The sequence below is a fragment of the Branchiostoma belcheri genome, unplaced genomic scaffold (assembly GCF_001625305.1).
Source record: "Branchiostoma belcheri isolate BF01 breed outbred unplaced genomic scaffold, Haploidv18h27 scaffold27, whole genome shotgun sequence".
Taxonomy (NCBI): Eukaryota; Metazoa; Chordata; class Leptocardii; order Amphioxiformes; family Branchiostomatidae; genus Branchiostoma; species Branchiostoma belcheri.
In genome coordinates, this window is record NW_017803876.1 from 1,595,231 (window position 1) to 1,617,270 (window position 22,040).

At 44.8% G+C, this 22,040-nt stretch overlaps 1 protein-coding gene across 1 annotated transcript in view; it reads left to right on the forward strand.

Annotated features, from left to right (window-relative positions):
* The first annotated feature begins 5,223 nt into the window (after positions 1–5,223).
* LOC109472157 (uncharacterized protein C22orf15-like) overlaps positions 5,224–22,040 on the forward strand; it is a 19,064-nt gene continuing 2,247 nt past the window's right edge. Inside the window, exon 1 of the mRNA XM_019771730.1 lies at positions 5,224–5,516. Within this exon, the coding sequence (XP_019627289.1) occupies positions 5,375–5,516 (142 nt within the window). The 5' untranslated portion in view covers positions 5,224–5,374. The remainder of the gene's footprint in view (positions 5,517–22,040) is intronic.

Sequence of the window (22,040 nt, forward strand, 5' to 3'; positions counted from 1 at the left end):
GTATACATCATCCTAGAGCACCCCCCCCCCTTCCCTGCTATATACCGTCAGCTCATTTCTATGCACACAATCAAACTGAGCACATCTGTGGTGCGCCTGAGACTAAAGCAACTTGCAACAGTGAGTAAATAAAACAGATGAGGAAGTTGCGTATAAATCAGAATCACTAATACCGGCCCATAAAACTTTGTAATAACGAAGAAGGCTCGGCGCAGATGTCTACTTAGGATGTACTTCTGTATCTGTATCGACTTGGGGAATTATCTAGAGTAATCTAACGGGCCCTTATATTGATAGATACCTTTCTATATGAGAGGGATAAGGGAGTCAGTAACTAAGACAAATCACCAAAATGCACGCGGCTGACGTACCGAACGAATTGTAATGGCGTTGTCTATCTGAACATATAGAATATGTACTCTTCTATCTACCATAAATTCGGTTTATCCGCCGATATTTCAAATTGTGCGGGGAAGAGTCGCTCGCACATGTGTGTACGTGCAGACAATGATGATTTAATTGCGCACTCGGGCTCCATTCTCCCTACACATTGCAAACGACTCCTTAAGAAGAGATATTCCTGAAGTTGAACGATTGGCGGGTGATGGAAGACTGCCATCCGCGGCAGCGCGACCTCGGATATCCCAGAGCCGAGAACGTGATATTGCGCAAGAATCCGCCCTGGGCCCGGCTACGCGAGCGATATTGTTCTTGTTTAATATCGCTTGCAATATTTTGGGGATTCGAAATTATAGAAAATGCAATCAACAATGGAGGGTCATCAATCACGCCCGCATGCCTTAATTGTCCTCGCTCCATAGAATCCCACATAACTGTGACCTTTGCGGCGTCCTTGGAGTAATGTATCATAAAATTATGGATTTCACATTTCCGTGATTCCTAACGAGTTCGGCGCGGAGGAATGAAAAAAATTGAAAACTTCCCGGGCGGAGGTCCCGTGGAAGTCGCGCCCGGGGCAACAGGTGTGTTCCGCGGGCCCGCGTGCTAGATCTAGCTACACCGGCGGCGCCGCCCCAATATCACACAACAAGGGGACGTACGTACGTACCGCGGAACCAGGGAGGGAAAAGATCTCTCTCTTCTCTCTCTCTCTCACACACACACTGCTATCGACCAGTACGGGGCCTAGTTTTAAAAAACCATCGATCGCGCACCCCTCCTCCCTAGATGAGAAGGCAAAAAGAGCGCACGGGGATTCCGCCTCCATTCACCTCGGCGGCAGAAGCACTTGTTCAATTATTGACTGGCTATGATGGATGGGGCGCGGGCCGGCCTAATAGCCGAAGACTCCATGCTAAATGTTACGCTTGAGTATTGGATCGGGAAAGTCTATAATACCGGGCTGCTCTTCCAAGGTTAAAGGACCACGAAGGTTAGATAAATACGAAACCCTCTTTGTCTATAACCTGCAATGGATTGCTACAAAACGTGATTTGGTTAGATTGGAGTCGATGTAATTCTCACCCCCCCCTCCCATCCTAGCTCAGCCGTCGGCCCAGCTAGATGAATGACGGTCCGTTCTCCCATCTCGTTCTGTCTGTCTAGTCTGCTCTTCTTAGGTCATTATTTGGCCGAAATCAGGGAATAAATCCCTCATGTTATCATCAAACATTTAGAGGTGATCTTCGAATATCTCTCGGTGCATGAGGGGTGCCATTAAATTACATATTTCATGCTACAGTCTATTAGCGGAGGAGAGTGATGGGCGCATTTCCCCGGCGCTCATTGCGCAGAGACGGACGGGCAGGCGATCGCCTCATCATTTCACACTTAAACATAGACGGCGTGGCACCACCAAATGTTGCCGCCGCGCTTATTTGTTCTCCCTATAAATCCACCTTTCCGATCTCTCTATTACTGACTTGTGCCTGGATGGGAAAAAATACTACAAGTCAAGAGTCCTCTCGAAACATGACAAGGAGATTAACGACAACGTGTGTGTGTGTGTGTGTTTGTGTGTGTGTTTGTGTGTGTGTTTATGGGTGTGTGTTTGTGTGTGCGTGTGTGCGTGCGTATGCGTGTGTGTGTGTGTGTTTGTGCCAGTGTGTAGCTAAAGTTTGGCAGGGTTGTGTGGTAAAAACGTGGTGAAGTTAATTTGGCTGTGTGCCGCGCGGGTGGGGGTACGGTAGTGTGTCCCGGGTGATGGACCGCGCCATCTCTCATGCTCCCTCACTTCATATCACTTGATGTCCCAACTTATAGTTATACCCGACGCTAGCTCGCGAGCGCGCCGCAGTAGTCAGTCTATAAAACGTCATGTGCGGTTTTTGAATTATGTCAGGGTCGCCGTCTCACAGCGAGCAGTAACCGCGGGAAAATCCCTTCCACCTTGTCGTCTGTCACGTCTGACTGTGATTTATCCCCATTTTCCGTCTATCTGTCGAATCAGATTCCGTCAGACCTGGTCTGTCGGACGGGCCGGGCGCGAGCCGCCGTCGCGCGCGTCTCAGTCATTCCTCCTGACAATGCTGTCATCCGGTATTTGGCGCGCGAAATCTTATTGATAAGCCGTCAGGTTTTTCCGTGCAAATGTGACGCCGTCGCGTGTCAAAGATGGCGGGGTTTGTCTGTTCCACTTCGACTTGACGGTCAGAAGCTGGAGGGAGAGAGCTACGCGTGAGAGAAACGGCCGCAAGAAAAATTACGAGCTTTACCCGGGGCCATAAAAGTGACAAGACCGAGGTGTAAGAACTCTAAATCAACTTGACGCACCCACATTAGCGATATTAGCCGCTGATTAGCGATGACAGCCGCGGGCCAAATTTATATGTCAAAAAATGCGCGGGAAACCTCGAATCCCCGCCGCTGAATCCTGACAGAAATCTCGTGCCAGACGTCACCAGCCGAACTCATCGACGGTTTAGAGTTAAGTTTAAGATCCCCCTCCTCTTCCAACAACCTTTGCAAAGAGATCCCCAAACCAAGTCTGGCATTACTAAGCTGCAGGTACAGTACAGAGGCGTCGGAATTTTAAGTTGGAAAGTTTCATCCATTTCTAAGCCGCCGACCTCCGCCCTCTTGTCAGCGGAAGAAAAATGAGGCGAGTCCCCGATTGGAGACAGGACTTTCGGACGAAATAAAGTATGTAACACGTTCTAATCCGGAGTAAGATGAGAACGCCGGGTATAGTCTCGCGGAGACTAATGTGTCTAACTCCTACAAATGGGCTTTTTGGTTGGAAGCTATTAAGCCCCAACGGCTAATGATGCTTTTTCCATTATTATCGATTCTTGGTAAAGCCGAGTGTATTCTCGGATCATGAATTTTCCAATATTATGATCCTAATTTGCGGCTGGTCATTCCGGGAGGGAAATTCGACACGCTAATGACACATGCAATAGATAAACTATCTCTAAAAAGTAAATTAGAAGTAATTTATAGATACACATAAGTGATAATTTATGGATCGCAATATTATCTTTCGCATCGAGGGACCCTAATTTTGCCCTTGGTACCGGGGAAAATCGGTGTAGTGGAGGGATAATACTCGGCGGGAGGCGCTCGGGCGCGCGGAATGTAAGAAGCCGGGATGCCGCAGAGACTCGCCGGTTCTAATATGTTTCTGATTTTGGTGACCTCAGCAGAGGATTTGGTGCGGCCCCGGGGTCGGCGTCATCCATCATAGCTGAAAGGTGCAGGCCCCGCCGACCCCGGCACGCCGCCTCATGAATATGGAGCCTTTCTCACTTACCCCCGCGCGCACAGATACTTTGACCGGGAAAAAAGTCGGCCAATTTTTTTTATGGGGCTCGGAATTAAGACTTTTTATTTCTCACGATTCAGCGAGCGCCTTTAAGGCCTTTTAAGAGTAAACCGTGCTGTTCGCTGCCTCATGAATATGGAGCCTTTCTCACTTACCCCCGCGCGCCGATATATACTTCGCGCAGAAAAAAGTCGGCCAAATGTTTAAAGCACGAAATTAAGACTTGTTGTATTTCTTATGTGTCAACAAGCGCCTTAAAACTGAACCGTGCTTCGTTTATGAATATGGAGTGATACTTTGACCGGGCAATGCACAGAAGAAAAAAAGTCGGCCAAATTTTTTTAAAGCACATAATGAAAACTTTTTAAAATATTTCTCACGATTCAGCGAGCACCTTTAGGACTAAACTGTGCAGAAAGCGGAGAATATGGAGCCTTTCTCACCGGGCCGGGCCGGGCCGTGCAAAGAAAAAAAAGTCGGCCAAATTTTTTTTTGAGACTTTTTTATAGCTCACGATTCAGCGAACGCCTAAAAGTAAAAACGTGCTTCGTTTGAAGGAAAGGAAAGCGGAGAATACGGAGCCTTTCTCACTTACCCCCGCGCTTGTCGGTACTTTGACCGGAGGATGCACACACTAGAAAAAAAAGTCGGCCATTTTTTTTTAAGTCAAGGAATTAAGGCTTTTACACTTTTTTTTTACTTTTTAGTTCTCACGATTCATCGAATGCTGCCTCATGAATATGGAGCCTTTCTCACTTACCCCGCGCGCGTCGATACTTTGACCGGGCGATGTAGAAAAAAGTCGGCCAAATTTTTTTTATTGGGGGCACGGAATTAAGCCTTTTTCATTTCTCACGATTCAGCAAGAGGCTTTAAGAGTAAATCGTGCTTCATTTAATGGAAGGAAAGTGGTGGTAACCCCGCCCCCCTCCCCCCGACCCGCTGGTACTGGTACCAGTATCCCACCAGTAGGGCTAATGTCCCTCTAGATGCGCGGGAAGAGTTGGGACTAAAGGTCGGGGCGATCGGTTTGGATTCATTACGGAGGCTCGCCCCGACCAACAGAGAGCGTCTTCCCCACCATATAAAGCTATAAATCAGCGGCCGGGAACTGCTATTGTCGGCAAAAACGGGCACTGCAGAAGAAGGAAGAAGGGGAGAATCAGGTGCACCCTAGCACTACATTGATCGCCAGAGAAAGTTAATACCCCCGTTTGACTTAAGCTTTTGTTTTTGTTTTTTTTCTGTCTGACTGGGTAGTAGGATCGATGTGGAGAATTTAGTGTAGCGAAGCCGGGCAGAGGAGCGATGTAAACTTTGGCCCGTTCCTTGGTGACCAACTCGCCCGAAGGCGTCCCGCGCTGCACGGCCGGCCAATAGCTTCATCTTCCACCCAATTAGTGCTGCCTTTTGTTTACCTTACCCGCCCACCCCTGGTAATACTATTCAAATATCGCACCTCACTTTATAAACTTTGTCAGCCCTCATTGTTCTCTGAAATCCCCGTGCTGATTCCTACAGACTCGTCACGCGACCAGGCGACGTTTTTTTTATTCTCTAAACACAATACACTGTTGAAGATTAACACTGGAGTTAAACACAGAAAGAGTGAGACTGAGAGGCAGGCCTAACAACAACATACAACACAAAATGTATGTGGAAGTGAAATACGGCAGTAACGAGTGTATACTGGTGAACACGAATTGTGTTGTTATCAATCTACTGGGCAGCATCAAGCAGCGCTGCGGCCTGCCAGACCCAGACCTGCTCCTGGACCTGACTGACGAAACAGGTAGAGATTTATATCATCGGGAGTTTTTTTTTAAATTCTCTTTGAAGTTGCCGCACCCGTAGGTAGGTAGGTTCTAAGGTACGACAGGTGCACACAGAAGCGGGTTCCTGTGCCCGCCATATTGCACGCACGCACGTCGTTAGTGGGGTAGACAGGGGGAGCCAACACAATGTCGCGCCGCAGACGATTGACCACAAATTAGACTCTACACAGTGACTGGCTGGATCAAGACGTGTTCTGCTGTCAGTTTGCACTAAGTCTGACAGGCCGGCCGGTTTGCCTGGGTGCCTGCCTGAACGCACCGTAGGGTCGGGGGTGTGTGTGTGGGTTAGCGTGGAGGGGTTACTAGTACTAGTAGCAGCGCACCACCACCTCCTCTGTAGGGTCCCTGTCACCACGTACGGTCCCATTGCCCCCTCACTCTCTCTCGCAGGACGGACGGACGCGCCACGCACTTCCCAACCAACATCGAACACCACTACTGACCCCAATCGCACGAGGTTGGCGCATCATTCCCAGTAATTGAGGGTTTCTTTTCACACAGAAGTGCCTTTATTGGGACATCTGGATCCATTATCGGCAGCGCGCTGCTTGCTGGCCAATTCCTGGAGATGAATATATCGAACAGTCATTATACCCCCATCTAGTCTTTTACCTTGCGCAGCTTTCCGGACAGAAGAGCTCCTGATGATCTGGGGAATTTTGATGAGACTCAATAATGCTCAGACCTTTCCTCGAAAATCGATCGCCGTCCTCGACAGAAATAACCCCTCGGGAGAAGCGGGAGAGAGCCCGTTAGCCAGGAGAAGCCGGCGCAAAGGTTGTGGACCGTTCCTGCCCGGCGGCCGGAGCCCCCGAACCCCCCGGCCGTCCCGCCTCGGGGCTTCTCTCCGCGCCTGGTCCGCGCGCTAAAGCGGCAGGGCGCCACGCGTCTAAGTCTGCAAAGCTGAATTCTTAATTCCCTCCACAAATCACGTATCTTTGCAAATCCCGGTCAAATCAAGTGCGGAACTACAAGCCGACTCCCTAACGACCCCGAAGGCACGCGGCCTGTACTCGTTAGCCCCGCGCAGGGAGGCGACTGACACCGGCACCCGGCTGTCAACACACGGGGAGCGGGGAAGGGGGAGGGGGATACGCCTGGAGACCAACGGCGATGTAGTAACACATAAAAATGAAAATTTATGCCGCCAATAAAATTAACGTATTATCACTAATGGTGATGGTATATTTATGCGGTGTTGTAAAAACCGAACGACGTCTGTACTATATACTGTATGGGCCTTTCGTGTGAATGAACAATTCAAAGTACATAGCTCGGGCTCCGAATTCGTGTAACATAAACCGATATGTATCACTTGAGACCGGTGAATGGCGGATGAAACAATAAACCTCGCACGTATACTTCAGTGCGAACCAGGCACAGAAAATGCCTGCACCCGACGGTGGCGCATTAATGTCCTGGCACCCTCCATTTATCTTCATTGCCGCTGCAAGCCGAGGAAGCGTAGAATGGGCTCAATAACGAGGTTCATAATGCCAAGTAAAAATATCCGTTCCCATTAGTTTTGAAGGGGCCATTAGCTTAGTCGGGAGTACGACAGAATCGCGCGGGGAGGTCCCCTGCCATCATCCACTCGGGGTCCGGCGATGCCACCACAAATTTTCTTCAATTTCCGAACCACTTGAGCCTGAGCGACAGTTACTAGTTATTCTTTTTTTTTTATTATTATCATAACTAGGGTGAATCCTGGGTATCTCTTCGCAGATGAACTTCATCTTTACAGACGGAAAGTGATGTCTGCGGGGGTCCGCTCGGCGGTGATAGAGCGTTGCGCTCGGTGTATTTGCCAAATCTTCAGGCGAGATGGTTTTCCCTCTCCCCCCCGTGTCGCATCGCACCGTCTTTATTGCCCTCTTTCGTGCCGCCAGGTGTTAGATGCAATTTACGAGAGCAACATTTGCAATATTATATCATAACGCGACTCAATTTTCTGCGTGCCTGGCAGCCGTTAATGTAGCTCATTTCGTGGGGCGATGGAGACCCGCTGCACTCTCCTACCACAGTTGCCCTCTCGTCTCCACACACTTTCCCCTGCACACGCGCTCCTGAACAGGTGTCAGAAACGTGACACCATGTCGCCTGCCCCCCTCCCCATCCAATGCAGTTTTAAGGGCTTGGAAACCCGATTTTTTTTAAAGCCAATATTCTAGTCATTTATCTACATACTGAGTTGAAACCACACTATCCAACTGTATATTGACCCTTACGGAGCAAAAATTCCCAAAATTCTGACGGAAAATGGTTACTGGAAGGACCCTGGGCTGATTTTTAGGGTACCACCCAGAAAATAAAGGACTCATCTTGGGGCTTGTCAGTTTCAGCAGTTTTAAATGCTCAATTAATGTATGAAATGCTGACTCAAATGGGGTTAAGTGGGCCAGTGTGTGACAATATCACAATATTTCCAGTTTTGCTGCACTGAAATCGCATTGTAGCCTTTAAACAGTATGATGTGTATCACTTTTGTGTGACAAGAGTTATCCGTCTTCTTCATGTCGTTTACACACAACAGGTACTCCCTAGCCTTCGGCAAGTACTAAGTTAAGCTTGACTCGAAGCTACTGGTTTACATCTGAAGCTGTTACACATACAGTTGAATTCTCATGTCCTGTTTTATGAAACTTTAGCAAGTCCAGATAATGCTACAAATGGTTATGTGGTGAGTCCAAGTTAGCCATAAAGGATTTTTGATGGACAAGAGAATTGTTCCTGGTACAAGTGGGGCGATAACACACGTGTTTTTGATGTATTTGTTGCCACTTTATGTTTGCACTTTCTGTAGTATTGCTTTGTTCGTTTTGAGGGTCACTGCGGCAAAGAATTGTATTGTGTGGCCCTTGATAACACTTCCTAACAAAGTTATAGTACGACATACCAGGAAATGGCGTTACAAGCACTTAGGAGTACAGTATATTATGATTTTGTAAACATCCAATTCTTGTGCTAGTCTGACAAACATGTCATACAAAGAGGTCAGAGGTCAAGTTAGTATGACAAGCCTACTGCTGCGAGGACAGAGTTTTTTTTTAATTCTACATTTTTCGTCTGTCATAACTTTAGACAATATTAGATAAAAGAGTCCGAAACAAAGTTAGTCTCTCACCATATATCCCGCCACCCACTTCTTTTTAAGCCTTTGCCATAAACATCATGGTATCATTTACCGTTATCATACCGTCTCTGTCGCGACTACGAAGTTGAGCATATCAAAGTCAAATATGGAGCTTAGATAACTCCGGAGTCATTACCGTGGTTAGCAAGCCTTGTCTCCGTCCCGGAGTGAAGATTCCGATCTTGATAAAGATCGCTATCAATAACCAACCGGTGATAACGGGCTGTACGATCGTTATTTTCTACTCGCTGTGATTGATATTTGTCGCCGTAAATTCCCCTCCATGCGCAGCAGAGATTGTTTCTCGCCATCAGATTGATGGTCCTTTTATGTACCATCTTCCAGTAGATCATCATGAACTGCAACTTTGCACCCACAAAATGCTCCGGCGTCCTCGGCACAGAAAATCGAAATAGGATCTCTCCCCGCAATGTGCTATTATGTACCGTCGTTTTTGCATTCGTAATATGCAGTAAATTATTCTGTCTGCCAAACTTTTTTTTTAGATCTTTTGTATCGCCTTCGTATAACCCTGCCTTACACATGGCAACCCTTATTTGTGATGTGATTGCTTTATGATGGGTTTGATTGTAATTTCTCGCTTTTTCAGTCTAGTATTTATTCATTTATTCACATATATTTACTGAGTATTAGGAAAAAAGCACAGATTGCTTATGTGGGGCCTTCTACTCAAAACATAAAGAGAGAGTAAAACACAATGACAAAATTCATAGTTAATTACATAATTATAAAGTGGACAAAAGAAAAATGATATTAACAAGACAAGTTGGTGTTCTATCAATTACGAGAATCTATCTGTACAGTAAATTAAGTTTTGAACTACATCAAAGACATTACAGTTTGGTGAATGTGAAAGTCAGTCTAGTAGTGATTCTAGTAGAAAATGTTTGACTCTTTGATGAGGGGTCTCCTGGTCTCGGACCTGAAGCAAATAAGCCGATTCATAGTAAATTATTCTGTCTATCATTTTTTTTTATATCTGCCGTATCGCCTTCGTACAACCCTGCCTCACATCATAGTTGCAACTAATATTGTGTTTGCTTCATGAGTTTGATTGTAATTTCTCGACGTTTTCTCTAGTAGTGATTCTACAGAATGTTTGACTCTTTGATGAGGGGTCTCCTGGTCTCGGACCTGAAGCAAATAAGCCGATTCACACGGCGGATATCGGGGCACAGAGTAATCGGTTCGGAGCAGCCCAGTCATTAACGTGTTGGAGTCAATACGGCAGTGTTTAGAAATCAATTCCTAACTGGAGAGAAACTGCTAAACGGTAAAATTCAATAAAGGGTTATCAACTGTGGATGGAGTGTGCAATGTGAAGAGAAGCCACCGGAAAATCGTCAATAGCAGGCCCATATCATACCCGGTCTTAGCGAGAAAATAACACGTGTTTGTGGGCTACAATAAACTACACATAGTTTTCTCCGTATAGTGAGTTTCGTACAACTGTAGGAAGGCTGCTAGGGACAAGATGTGTCAAGATTAGGGTCTTGTAGTGCAGATAAAACTTGTATTTCTCAAGTTATGGAAATGAACAATGACATTTAGGAAATAAGAGAAACCATCATCCAAGGGAACGGACAGAAAAAAAAACAGGTTAACATGTAATGTTCTAAGTGTAACGCCAGAACGGGCAGTACTGTATTTTCAGGGTTAATTACGACTGTAGACCAATTATCTACTTTTGGCCTTTGTCGATTTTACGCGAAGGCCCCCTTAACCTTCACATACATTAAAATCACTTTCATTGAAGGCTGCATTGATTAAGTCTTGTTGAGCCATACCGTGAATTTACAGTTTGGCTTTACTATTTTGAATAATATTTCTATTGTGACATGCATAAAAAACATGGCCAATAAGATATATATTCAATAGAATTTCATTTCTAAATTGATGTATTTTAGCTAGCGTTACAGCCTGAAAGTGGTCAAACTAATACACGTTCAGCTTATCACAAAATCTGAAACTTGACAGGGGGCACTAGGCAAGTTAACGAGTTAGTTCTAAGTTGTGTGAAGAAACACGCAAGTAATATCACTTTTAACTAGAATAGCCACATGCCATTGTCTTTTTCATTGTGTTTTATTACTTACAATTAGCCTGCGGGCAAGATTTTGCAATAAAGTTATTATCATTATCATTACTATTAAAAATAGCTTCGTTGCTCAGCACAAGGACGATACTGCACGTAGCGAAGGAGTACGCCGCGAGTTTGTGTTTCGGTGATTTAACATGACGGGATCTGAACTCTTGCATGATGGAGTGATATACAATAATCGGTTATGGTGCAAAGTGTAATTGTCTTTGTATAACTTTGTAATTGTACAGGCGTGCTAGGCCATCAATCAATTGATATTTTATTGCCCAACTCTCTGTGGAAAGTAAAAATGGGTACGCAAAGAACTACACCGAGCAACTACGGAACCCGGAAATAAGATCACAAAGGAACAAGTTTTCTTTACATAAGAACATTGGATTATAACTTTACAATGTAGGATATGGTTATTAGTTAAGGTTACGTTACAATTTCATTTGTATCATTTGAATATTCATTTGAAAAATTCACTGATTTGGACAATTTTCATCTTTTTTTTTATTTCCAAAATTTACAAATGGGCTGCAAGACAAGAATACCGTTTTGATTTTATAGTAGTATTGTTTATGTGATATCGCGAGCCACGATGAGGAGTAAAAAGTGTACCACTGGCAAAACTAACTGCTCGCCTTCGGACGTACATGGCCCACTTTGATCAGGCGGTGCCTCTACACGCTGCCTTCTCCGGCGCAGGTTGATGAATGACCAGTAAATGTGTATGTAATATGTCGTTCTCCCTCACAACGCCAGCTCTTCATGCGGAGTCTGCCCGGATATACCAGTAGGTTTTCTCGCAAGACGTCACGTGTAGGCACTGAGATTTATTTTCCTCGATTTTAAAGCATCATCACTGAAACACATCTCTTTACTCCACACAGTGCATTTGGCCAAGCTCTTTGATTTTAGTAAGGCAAACCTGACTGAATAATAATAAGAATAATAATTAAAGAGGTCGCAAGATGTCCTATGAAAGTGAAAGAAAGTGACATTTATTTTCCTGGATTTTAAAGCATCATCTGGAACACATCTCTTCAGTCCACACAGTTTTAGTTTTAGTTAGGCAAACCTGGCTGCAGTTGAATTAAAACTCTAATGTTAAGAACGATAGTTAAAGAGGTCGCAAGACGTCTATATACTTTTAATAGGCACTGAAATTTATTTTCCTGGATTTTAAACCACCATCAAGAACACACTATACACTGTGTGTTTGGCCAAGCTTTAGTCTAGTTAGACAAACCTGACCGAATATTAAAACTCTAATGGAAAGAACGATAGTTAAAGAGGTCGCAAGACGTCATATATCAATAGGCACTGAAAGTTATTTTCTGGATTTTAAATCATCATGAAGAACACACTTCACACAGTGTGTTTGGCCAAGCTTTAGTCTAGTTAGACAAACCTGACCGAATATTAAAACTCTAATGGAAAGAACGATAATTAAAGAGGTCGCAAGACGTCATATATCAATAGGCACTGAAAGTTATTTTCTGGATTTTAAATCATCATGAAGAACACACTTCACACAGTGTGTTTGGCCAAGCTTTAGTCTAGTTAGACAAACCTGGCTGAATCAAAACTCTAATGGTACAAGAACGATAATTAAAGAGGTGTTTGGAAACGCCTAGCTCGAACTTCCTTCCCGTTTTTTGCGTGTACGTTCCCGCGGGTGTGTGCTGGCGGTACGCGGGTGTTCTGGGGCAGGCGGGATAATTGCTATGGGAAGTTCTCACTGATGGCCTGCAGTCAGCTGGAACAAACACATTTCTACCGGATTACATCCAACCGCGCTTCCTCCAGCGATTGTGCACTCGGATGGATAAAAAGTTACTAAATAGCACATTCGCGTATGTCACAGAGGGATGAGCAATCTCCCGGAGTAGAGCACAGACTGGGCTGGGAGAGATAGCAGGAACCCGGTAAGGCGAGCCAGAGAACTTACTGTACAACTCCGGGATGAATGAACGAATGGTTTTTCTCACAAACATGAAAAATAATGGTGTTACCGAGCTGGGTACACAAAGACGTCTTGTAAGGCAACTTGAAAACACCTCATATTTATATTTCTCAACACTTACTAGTACAAGGCGACACAAGAGGAACACCTGGCAACGACTGCTTCAATGTGATTTTCGAGAAGCACCAATGACTGTTCTGAGAAGACATTTGCTATAACTTAAAAATATCAGTCAATATTATAATCAACCATTACTATACAGGAGTTTAAGCAAAATTCCATTGAAGGACAAATTGGGATTGGTAACAAAAACTACACTACCACCCCACTGAAACGTTTGAATGGAATAGTCCGACGTGTAAAATACCATAATAAAATACCGATACAGTATTTCTAAACTATAGTTGTATAGACTACCACTATTCCACTTTCCTACTACAAAGTGTTGAGATGAATTCTGTCTGTGAGCGAAGGATCCAGACTCACCCGGCATTTCACAGCCCGAAACTCGAGCAGCGCATACTTTGATGAAGTTGAAGTATATCACACATTAAGAAACCAAACATGGCGTAAAGTAAGCAATCTGTTTAGTTCAAAGCTAAACATAATTCTGTACCAAAACACGAATCACTCCAAGTTGACAGCAAAGACGCTTCGCGGGCTTGAAATATGTAGTCTTTTGTTACATCACGAGCAATTTTGTACCCATTTAGTAGACATTGCGGATTATGGCGTACAATAAAACGCACATCGCGTTATTCGAGCCGTGTATTTTTCTGGGTTTATGAACGCTTCTAGCTCCACAACTCGGCGACAAGAACATCTGGCCTAATATGAATATATATTCCTGGTTATCAGAGTATTCTGGTTCCTGTTACCGACGTTCCGCATGTGACCACTGATAAAGAAAACGAATCTTACACAGAAACATAATTGATAACATGCATCGGAATTAATTAAGGCGCAAACAAACGGTTCATACACCATTAGGCCCCTGATGGGGGAATGCCGGGTAATTACGTATATCGAAATAGGACCAAAACCGGCGGAGTTTTTACGGGGGATATTTTTCGATCGGAAGATTTTACAGTCGCGAGATAGGGTCACCGTCACACGTACTTGATTTAAAAGTCGCGTGTGTCTCACACAGGCGTGAAGTTCGCAGCGAACATGTGTGCACGCGGCGGCGGCTATAGGCTAGCTAGCGTAGCGCCGTGTTTATACTTATAAATGTGCAGAACTATATACTACGGCCCGATTCACACGTGCGTCGTTTTTATGTGTCGGGCGTCGTTCGACGCGCGCGCGCGCGCGGCGCCGCGCGCGCAAGCTGTATGACACATTTTTCAATTGTATAAACAGGCCAGCCACCGCCGCGCGGCGCCTTGTGTCGTTTTTTCTGTGGCACCCTCAGGAGGTGCCACAAGTGCGTCGCGGCACACAGCGGGATGTCTGCGGCGAGGAAAAACATCATGTAAACAGACCTGCGTCGCGCGCAGCTCGCGCAGCCCATTTCCGCATCACAGAAGGTCAAATTTCTTCATTCCCGGGGATCCCGCGCTAGCCTGAAACCCACGCCACGCTCCTCTGTTTGTATATATTCATTCCACTTCTGTATCAATTTCTACTTGTTGTTAGTTGTTTCTTCGGATTATTTTGTACGGATTGTTTGCTATTAAAGCATTACTGCTTGTTTGCTGAGCATGGCAGAAGTCAACAGATCTATAACTGGACCAGCGCTGAAACGCGCTGTTTGATCGGGCTGGGGAACTGTGACAGAATTCAGAGCAAAATGGAAACTTTCAGAAAGAAGGAGGCCTTCGGAGACATTGCCGAGGGCATGAAGCAGGAGGGATACAATAGGACCTCCAAACAAGTCCAGAAGAAGATAAGAGACCTCAAGTACTCGTACCGGAGAATCAGGGATTCGAACAGTCGTAGCGGCAGGTCAGAGTTCACCACATGTGACACAGCGCGACGCAGACCGCCACAGCTGCGGCGCGAAGCGGGAGCTGCGGTCCCTGTGTGTAAACGGGAAAGTGTCGTAGGCGACTTGGCGCGCGCGCGCGTCGAACGACGCCCGACACTTTTATTTTTCATCGTGTGAATCGGGCCTACGTTTATGCCAAACAACGCGCCCGTAAATCTCCGCGCACGGCCGGGACGGAACCACGCCGGGGGCCCGACCATTCGTCACCTGGAACAGAGCATATGGGGGATGGCGCCCCGAGCCCACAACAAATGAAGAATATATCTAACTGTCAAGATACGCGGCTGTATCTGTTCGGAACATGCCTGGGAGTGCAAGTTCAGGGCCGTACCTCAATTATTTATGCCACAAGTAGGTTAGCACAGCAATAATGGGCGACTTGCACTTGTCTGTAGTAATACAAATGACCAGGAAGGGCGAGGGGCGATTTGGCGCCACGAAACGACTTCTGCATATTACCCTATTTAGTCCATTCATCGGTGGCTCTTTTCTTGACACTTGAATTTGTCAGCAGTTCTGTGCCTACATTGTAAATGGCGGCGAGCCAGGTGACCTATAGCTATATGTGTGGCTACATGATATTTCACATTCGGATAACCGGCGCGTTACAACTTCTTTCCCCTCAAACTAAATTGACACATTTTAATATAACCGGTGAAGGAAATATGTATGTACATGGGGGCAAGAGCAGCCCCCCCCCCCCTTTCCTGAATGTGACAGCCCAACACATTATATCATCAATCTGGGCAGAGTGGCTCGGTTTTTGGGACACTGCTGTTTTTGTTATCTCCATATGATGTCTCAATGACTGCACAGCGCACCACTGGTCTGTTCTATTCTACACGATGCCGACAATAATTACTTTTAAAAGAAATACCAATAAACCAATAAATTACACAATCAATCAATCAATCAATCAGACGATCAATCAATCAATTTTATCGGCATAGAATTGTGATATACAGGAAATAAAAAGTAAGGTAAGCTATCTAAGCGATAAAGGATGACCTCTGCACCTCAGCACAGCATCATTTTATTTCAATAAATTAGGGATACATTTTTATCGTCGCCCTGGGGCTTCTTTATAGAGCCAGTAATAATAACTATTTCCCAAAAATTGAGGAGAAGTGAAGTTACGAGCCTAATTTCCGACCCTGTGCGGGTGACAGGCGAGTCACGGTTCTCACGGTTTGCATCCGTCATCCTTAACTTTAGGACAAACCGCGCAACTCATCCGGGATTGAGTAACCTTGTTCATGTCGTTACTAACGTTGTAAAGTAAAGGGACTTGCGCCAAGGATCTCGTGTGTGTGCAGGACAGACCAAATATCATTCCAAATCATTTTCTCGTGCACGTAGCCAAGCGAGAGTCTAATTTTTTTGTCAGTTTTGTCAGTATATTCTGTGCTGTCAGTCTCTTTAGCCAATTAGCTCTCTTTACAGTCGCTTCTGAAGCCTGGTGGAGGCTGGTCTTTATTCGAAATTTGAACAGTACTGTATGCAAACGTCATCTACGATCTATGCATGCGCAGACAAGTCCGCTACAAACCTTAGTTCTACTCTCTTCAGTCAAATTGTACCCAGAGGAGCCTGTTTGACTTCATGAGAAGCTTACTAAGATTCTGCTAGTCTCCAAGCAAATCTTTCAAGTTGTGGCTGCAAGGCGGTATCAAATCGGCAAGACAGTATCAAGTTGACAAGACAGTAGTATCAGCAGGGCACACGAAGGCTGGTGCAAAAAGATACCAGTCCCGAAGAAGAAAGAAAGCCTTATAAAACGCATGAAAACACGTCAAAATAAGCCAAATCCGCAAACCTCTGCTTGGAGAGAGTAGACTCTCCCCCACATGACCCAGGCTGGCAAAACAACACCTTCGCGTTATCAACAACTACATGCAAACATGTCGTCGGTCTGGTCAGCGTCAGGATATGTTAAACGAGCTCTGCAAATGTGGGATAAGGGGAGGGGGGTAGCTGGTGTCTAACTTTGTTTCATGTGTATTATCATATAATCCATGTTTCACAAATGTTGTAGTACCACTCATATAAAATAGAGTAGTGTTTAGTCTTAAGAACTCTTTACCATTGTTATAGTAAATGGCGTAGCTATATCAAATGTTCCTGTTATGTAGTACTGCCCAAGAACTTGCCATGCATTGTACCTGTTACAATTATTGTGCAATAAAGTTAAACTTTTGTGCAATAAAGTTAAACTTTTCTACAGTTATAGCGCTCCTCTGGGATGCCTCATTGCGAGGATACTTTTCATGAGTATGTTTGTATTACATGTCTTATTTAATATTCTGTATCTTTTATATGTATTGAAAATTATTTTCTCAAATTTTTAAATAATTTTCCCGTTATTTTCATTCCCTCCCCTTTCATTGTTGTCTTCCTACCCGTCCTCTAGTTAGACAGAAAAGTTTTCCCACACGGTACCTTTGCCACAATTTGTACATTTGGCCGTTAGTCAGCAGCATGTCCGGGGCACTGTGTCAAAGAACGTATGATATCCCTGCCGTGACGTGTCATCGTACATCGCTCACGCGCCACAACTCCGCGCGACCTTGGCCTGGAGTAAACCACAAATAAAACACCCTATCAACTTCTGCTGGGGCATCATCTCTCTCTGTTCTCTCTCTCTCTGTTCTGAAACAAGGCAAAATTGATGAGACGTTGGCACGAGATTTTAACGAGGACGAGAATTAACGAGTAGCCTGCTGGGTTGTCAATGATAACTGATGAAAAATGGAACACAGTCACAGATTTTTGCATAATGGCGAACTAGATGATATACAGCGCTTCTTTTATCGCTGATGGACTTGAGAAATTTTAAAGAACTTCAACAAACTTTTTTTTTTCATTTTTAAGAAGACAACGGATCTATCATGAAGAACAGGGACGAATTTGATCCCCTACATACATGTAGTCAAATTAATAATAATAATAATAACCTTTATTGTACATTCATGCCCTATCGGGCTAAGTACAGGTGAACAGATGAAATAGGTAATATACATGTTTGTATTACAAACAGCTTTAAAACTACTCTAATACAATTAATGAATAAAATGAACTTTATTCCTCGACAATCGCACGTGGTACAATGCGTGGCAGTAAATCAGCAAAATTACGAGGCTAATTAATCTATTCCAGAATCGCAACTGCAAAATATCCTAGACAATAGTATATGAGGTACAATATAGTCATGTGTGGATGATTTGGACTCACTTTTGGAAGTGAGTATAAAGAAATTGACCTGTCGGCGGATATGGCAGTAGGACATGACAACAGGACACGGAAACTATCGTTCAGTGAAGATTTATCTTACTAGAAGGACAAGCCATCACAAAGTTAAATTCATCTTCAATCATTTTCATTACACGTGGGACACAGTCTCACAGCGTCCGCCTGCACCAAATGCGTGATAATTGACCACTGTGCTGTTATCGCTCGCTGTTGTCTAAACATCCCAGTTGTAGGATTGACAAGTTCAAGATACTTCTTACTGTGGGTAGGCAGTCAAAATGTGTAATTCTACATGTATCAATCGACATTATGTTTCTCTGACAGGCCACTGAAGTACTTGGGCCACGTTTTGGGTCTTACAGATCGTTTCTCAGATGATGAAAAAGTAGGTGAAAGTCGATCAGTCGCGTTTACACGAGGCGGAGAGGCATCCTGACTCCCCGCTGGGCGATCGTACACGGTCGTACGCCTGCCTTCGAGGTGGCGTACGCAAATTTCGTACGACAGGTGCGTACGATAGGTGGGGCCGGTTTACACGCTGGAAAAAATGGTCGTACGCAATTGTCGTACGATCGCGTGCGTACGCCATTAATAATTTATCGTACGCCAGGTTTTTGTCGTCGTGTAAACCGGGTCTTGAACCCAGGCGGGGATTAACACGTGTCGTGAGGAGCGTTCTCTCCTGACGTGTGGCACACGGCTCAAGTCGCCGCGCCCGCCGTCCTCCTGTCTTACCGATCGAGCGCGTGAAATTTACCGTGAAATGATCGGGCTGTCACCGCCGCCTGTCCCCGGAGGCGGTGCGGAGGGTGAGCTAGCTCTACCAGGCTTCGGCAGGCGGCTGGATAGAGTAGATAGCCTCTACCAGGCTTCGGGAGGCGGCTGGATAGAGTAGATAGCCTCTACCAGGCTTCGGGAGGCGGCTGGATAGAGTAGATAGCCTTTACCAGGCTTCGGGAGGCGGCTGGATAGAGTAGATAGCCTCTACCAGGCTTCAAGAGGCGGTTGGAAAGAGAAGACAGCCTCTTCCAGGCTTTGGGAGGCGGCTGGATAGAGTAGATAGCCTCTACCAGGCTTCGGGAGGCGGCTGGATAGAATAGAAATTGGCCAAATAGAGAGGTAACATATTCCAGGAGAGTTGGTCAGGTGGAGAGAATAAGTTTGCCGCAAAGTGTAACTCTCTAGGACAAACTCCTCTGACATGTTATCTCTCTATTTGAATTGAAAAAAAAATCGTGCTGTTGTATATTTAAAAAATTTATTCAACCAACAAATTTGTTCAATTATTCAACTTGTAAAGAAACGGCCAGACAATTTATTTTCGTTCCGTCCTACTGTTACACAATGCAGCTACATGTAGCTTTAACGTCGTGACTACAGGATCCTACACGTACCGGTAATTACTACAGGAGGGTACAGCAGTGGCGACCCGTGATGACGGACAGACTAATGTACATGAACCACAACAAGTACCCGCACAAGGCGCCCTACAGCGCGTCAACTTCTGACGTTTGTAGGCGAACTCATGTGTGTGCACGTGCGCTGCGCGAACTTTTCAACACATGACATCGTGATGCTCAATACACCGTGCTGTTCAACGGTAATATTGTACAAAATTATGTTTCGAAGTTTTCACATGCATGAAAATATTAATTATGATGTTACCCTATGCCGGATTAAAGTTATAATTAATGTCACAAATTGTAATGAGGACGCAATTCGGGATACTCAGGCCCACGAGTTCCTATAACTTCAAACTTTAAGACGTATTTAGTTGTGTAGGATTCATCGAAAAGTTCTTAATGATCTAAGAGAAACATTCATCCCACTGTAAGGCTTACGGCACACTGTTCGTAAGGTGAATTCTCGGTTAATACGGGATCTTCTGACTCCATTCTGTTGAAGGAAAGTTTCCTTGTCAGTAGAAGTCGCCGAAAAAATTCTTGATTATTCAGGAGAAAAAAATCCATCCCACTGTAACTTCAGACGCTCACGACACGGGGAATTCTCGGTTAACGCAGGATCTTAACTTTTCCGTTCTACCGAAGAAGAATTTACTTGTGGGCAGGATTCACCGAAAAAATTCTTGGTTATTCACGAGAAAAATCCATCCCATTGTAACTTCAAACACTCACGACACGGGGAATTCTCGGTTCACGAAGGATCTTAACTTTTTAACTTGCAGATTTCCGGAGCGGAGCGTCCCCGAGCTCAGCCAATTAGAGACCGCAGGTGACAACCGCTGACCTGCGCACGCGCGGAACGGGTGACACGCGCCCGGGGGACCATAATTAAGACACGAGGACTAAAAATTCGGGGGACTGTCGGATAATTGTTGACATCATTAGGAAAGAAATCTTACGAATTAAAGCGCTTCCTTTCATGCCAGGGTGGCGAGGACTGGTGCGCACGTAGAGTCGCGGTGCTGGAGGCAGGTCAACGGTACAGATTTAATGGCAGCTTTTTCCAATTTTATGCATGGCGCAGAACTTTGAGTTTAACGACCAGAACTGAACGAAAAGCAAATCAAGCATACAAAGTCAGACTGCAGTCGCGTATAGGTTTGTGTGTTCATGTATTTCGTACGTTCAGAAATATATCATATTTAGGCACACAGAACCTTCAACTAGTACTCAACACTGATAACAATGATGACACTGAGGATCACTGAGACATAACACTAACTAAAGTAAAACGTAGTTCCTCCGTTAGTAGTTTACGTTTTCAAGCCCTCCATAACCACATTCTTTCAATTACTTATCCTTGGTCTTTCCTCAAACTTTCTCCAAACTAAAACCTTCTAGCCTACCAGGCTTCGCTTGAAGCTACTGAAATGAGTAGCAATTGCCCAAATAACATGCCACGGGAGTTGGTCTGCTTAGTAGGTACAGTTTACTACTGATTAACTAATAGCAGAAGAAATCGGCCAAAAAAAGGAATGTAACTGGCCAATTTTCACCTTAACTCCAGTTACATTGCTGTTTAGGCCGATTTCTACTAGTTATTCAGCCTTGGTCGAGACTTAGTAGGTTCAAGGGTTCAGCCTGCGAGGAGTCTGGTGGAGACTAACAGTTAACCGCTCTCATCAGGCTAAAGACCTCCTTTTACTGAACTTGGAACTCTCTACATTAAAAGTTCCAGGTTTAATAGGGGAGTCGGCTGAGGTGATGATTCCCAGGCGGCCCCCGTTCCGAGCCCACGCGGACATGGGAAATGACAGACTCAATGGTTAATTCAGTTCTGTGCGACGCCGAGGACGCTATTACCCGCGCCGCACTCCGCGTTTCCGTCAATTACAACTGTCACGACGGCGCAAACAGGCGCGCGTGACAGCCGAAGGACCGGAGGTGCCTGGGGACGACGACATCCTGTTTTTCTCATGTTTTTCTCAAATACATCATGTGGAAACCAACGTGGTTCTAACGTAGCGTCCCCGGCTTCGAGAGTTGCACGTTGCTGCAGCGTTTTACGTCACACATCACCGTGAAATATGCTCAATGTCTAATTCCCTGTTGACTACCAAGAGTTCACGGCAACTTCTGTAACGTTACTCAGACATGTAGCATTAGTTACTCAGTTCATATTTTATTGCTTCATCATTTCCAATGTATTTGCAATTAGCCATTAGGTATGAATGTGCAATAAAGTTATTATTGTTATAATCTTTTGTGTAGTGTTCTTTGGAAATTTGAAGTTATCTAGAGCCTGGACAAATTCACTTATCTTATGAATTTAGACAAACCTCTAATTCTTAAACATGTCTGCTCTTATCTTTGCACCATCATGGAGTAGCCAGAAGTCGAATTTACAAATAAACACGACATACAAGATATTCATTTGTACTAACCCAGTGGGTATGTTTGTACAATAAATGTCTTCATTCATTCATTCATTCATTCATTCATTCATTCATTCATTCATTCATTCATTCATTCATTCATTCATTCATTCATTCATTCATTCATTCATTCATTCATTCATTCATTCATTCATTCATTCATTCATTCATTCATTCATTCATTCATTCATTCTTACA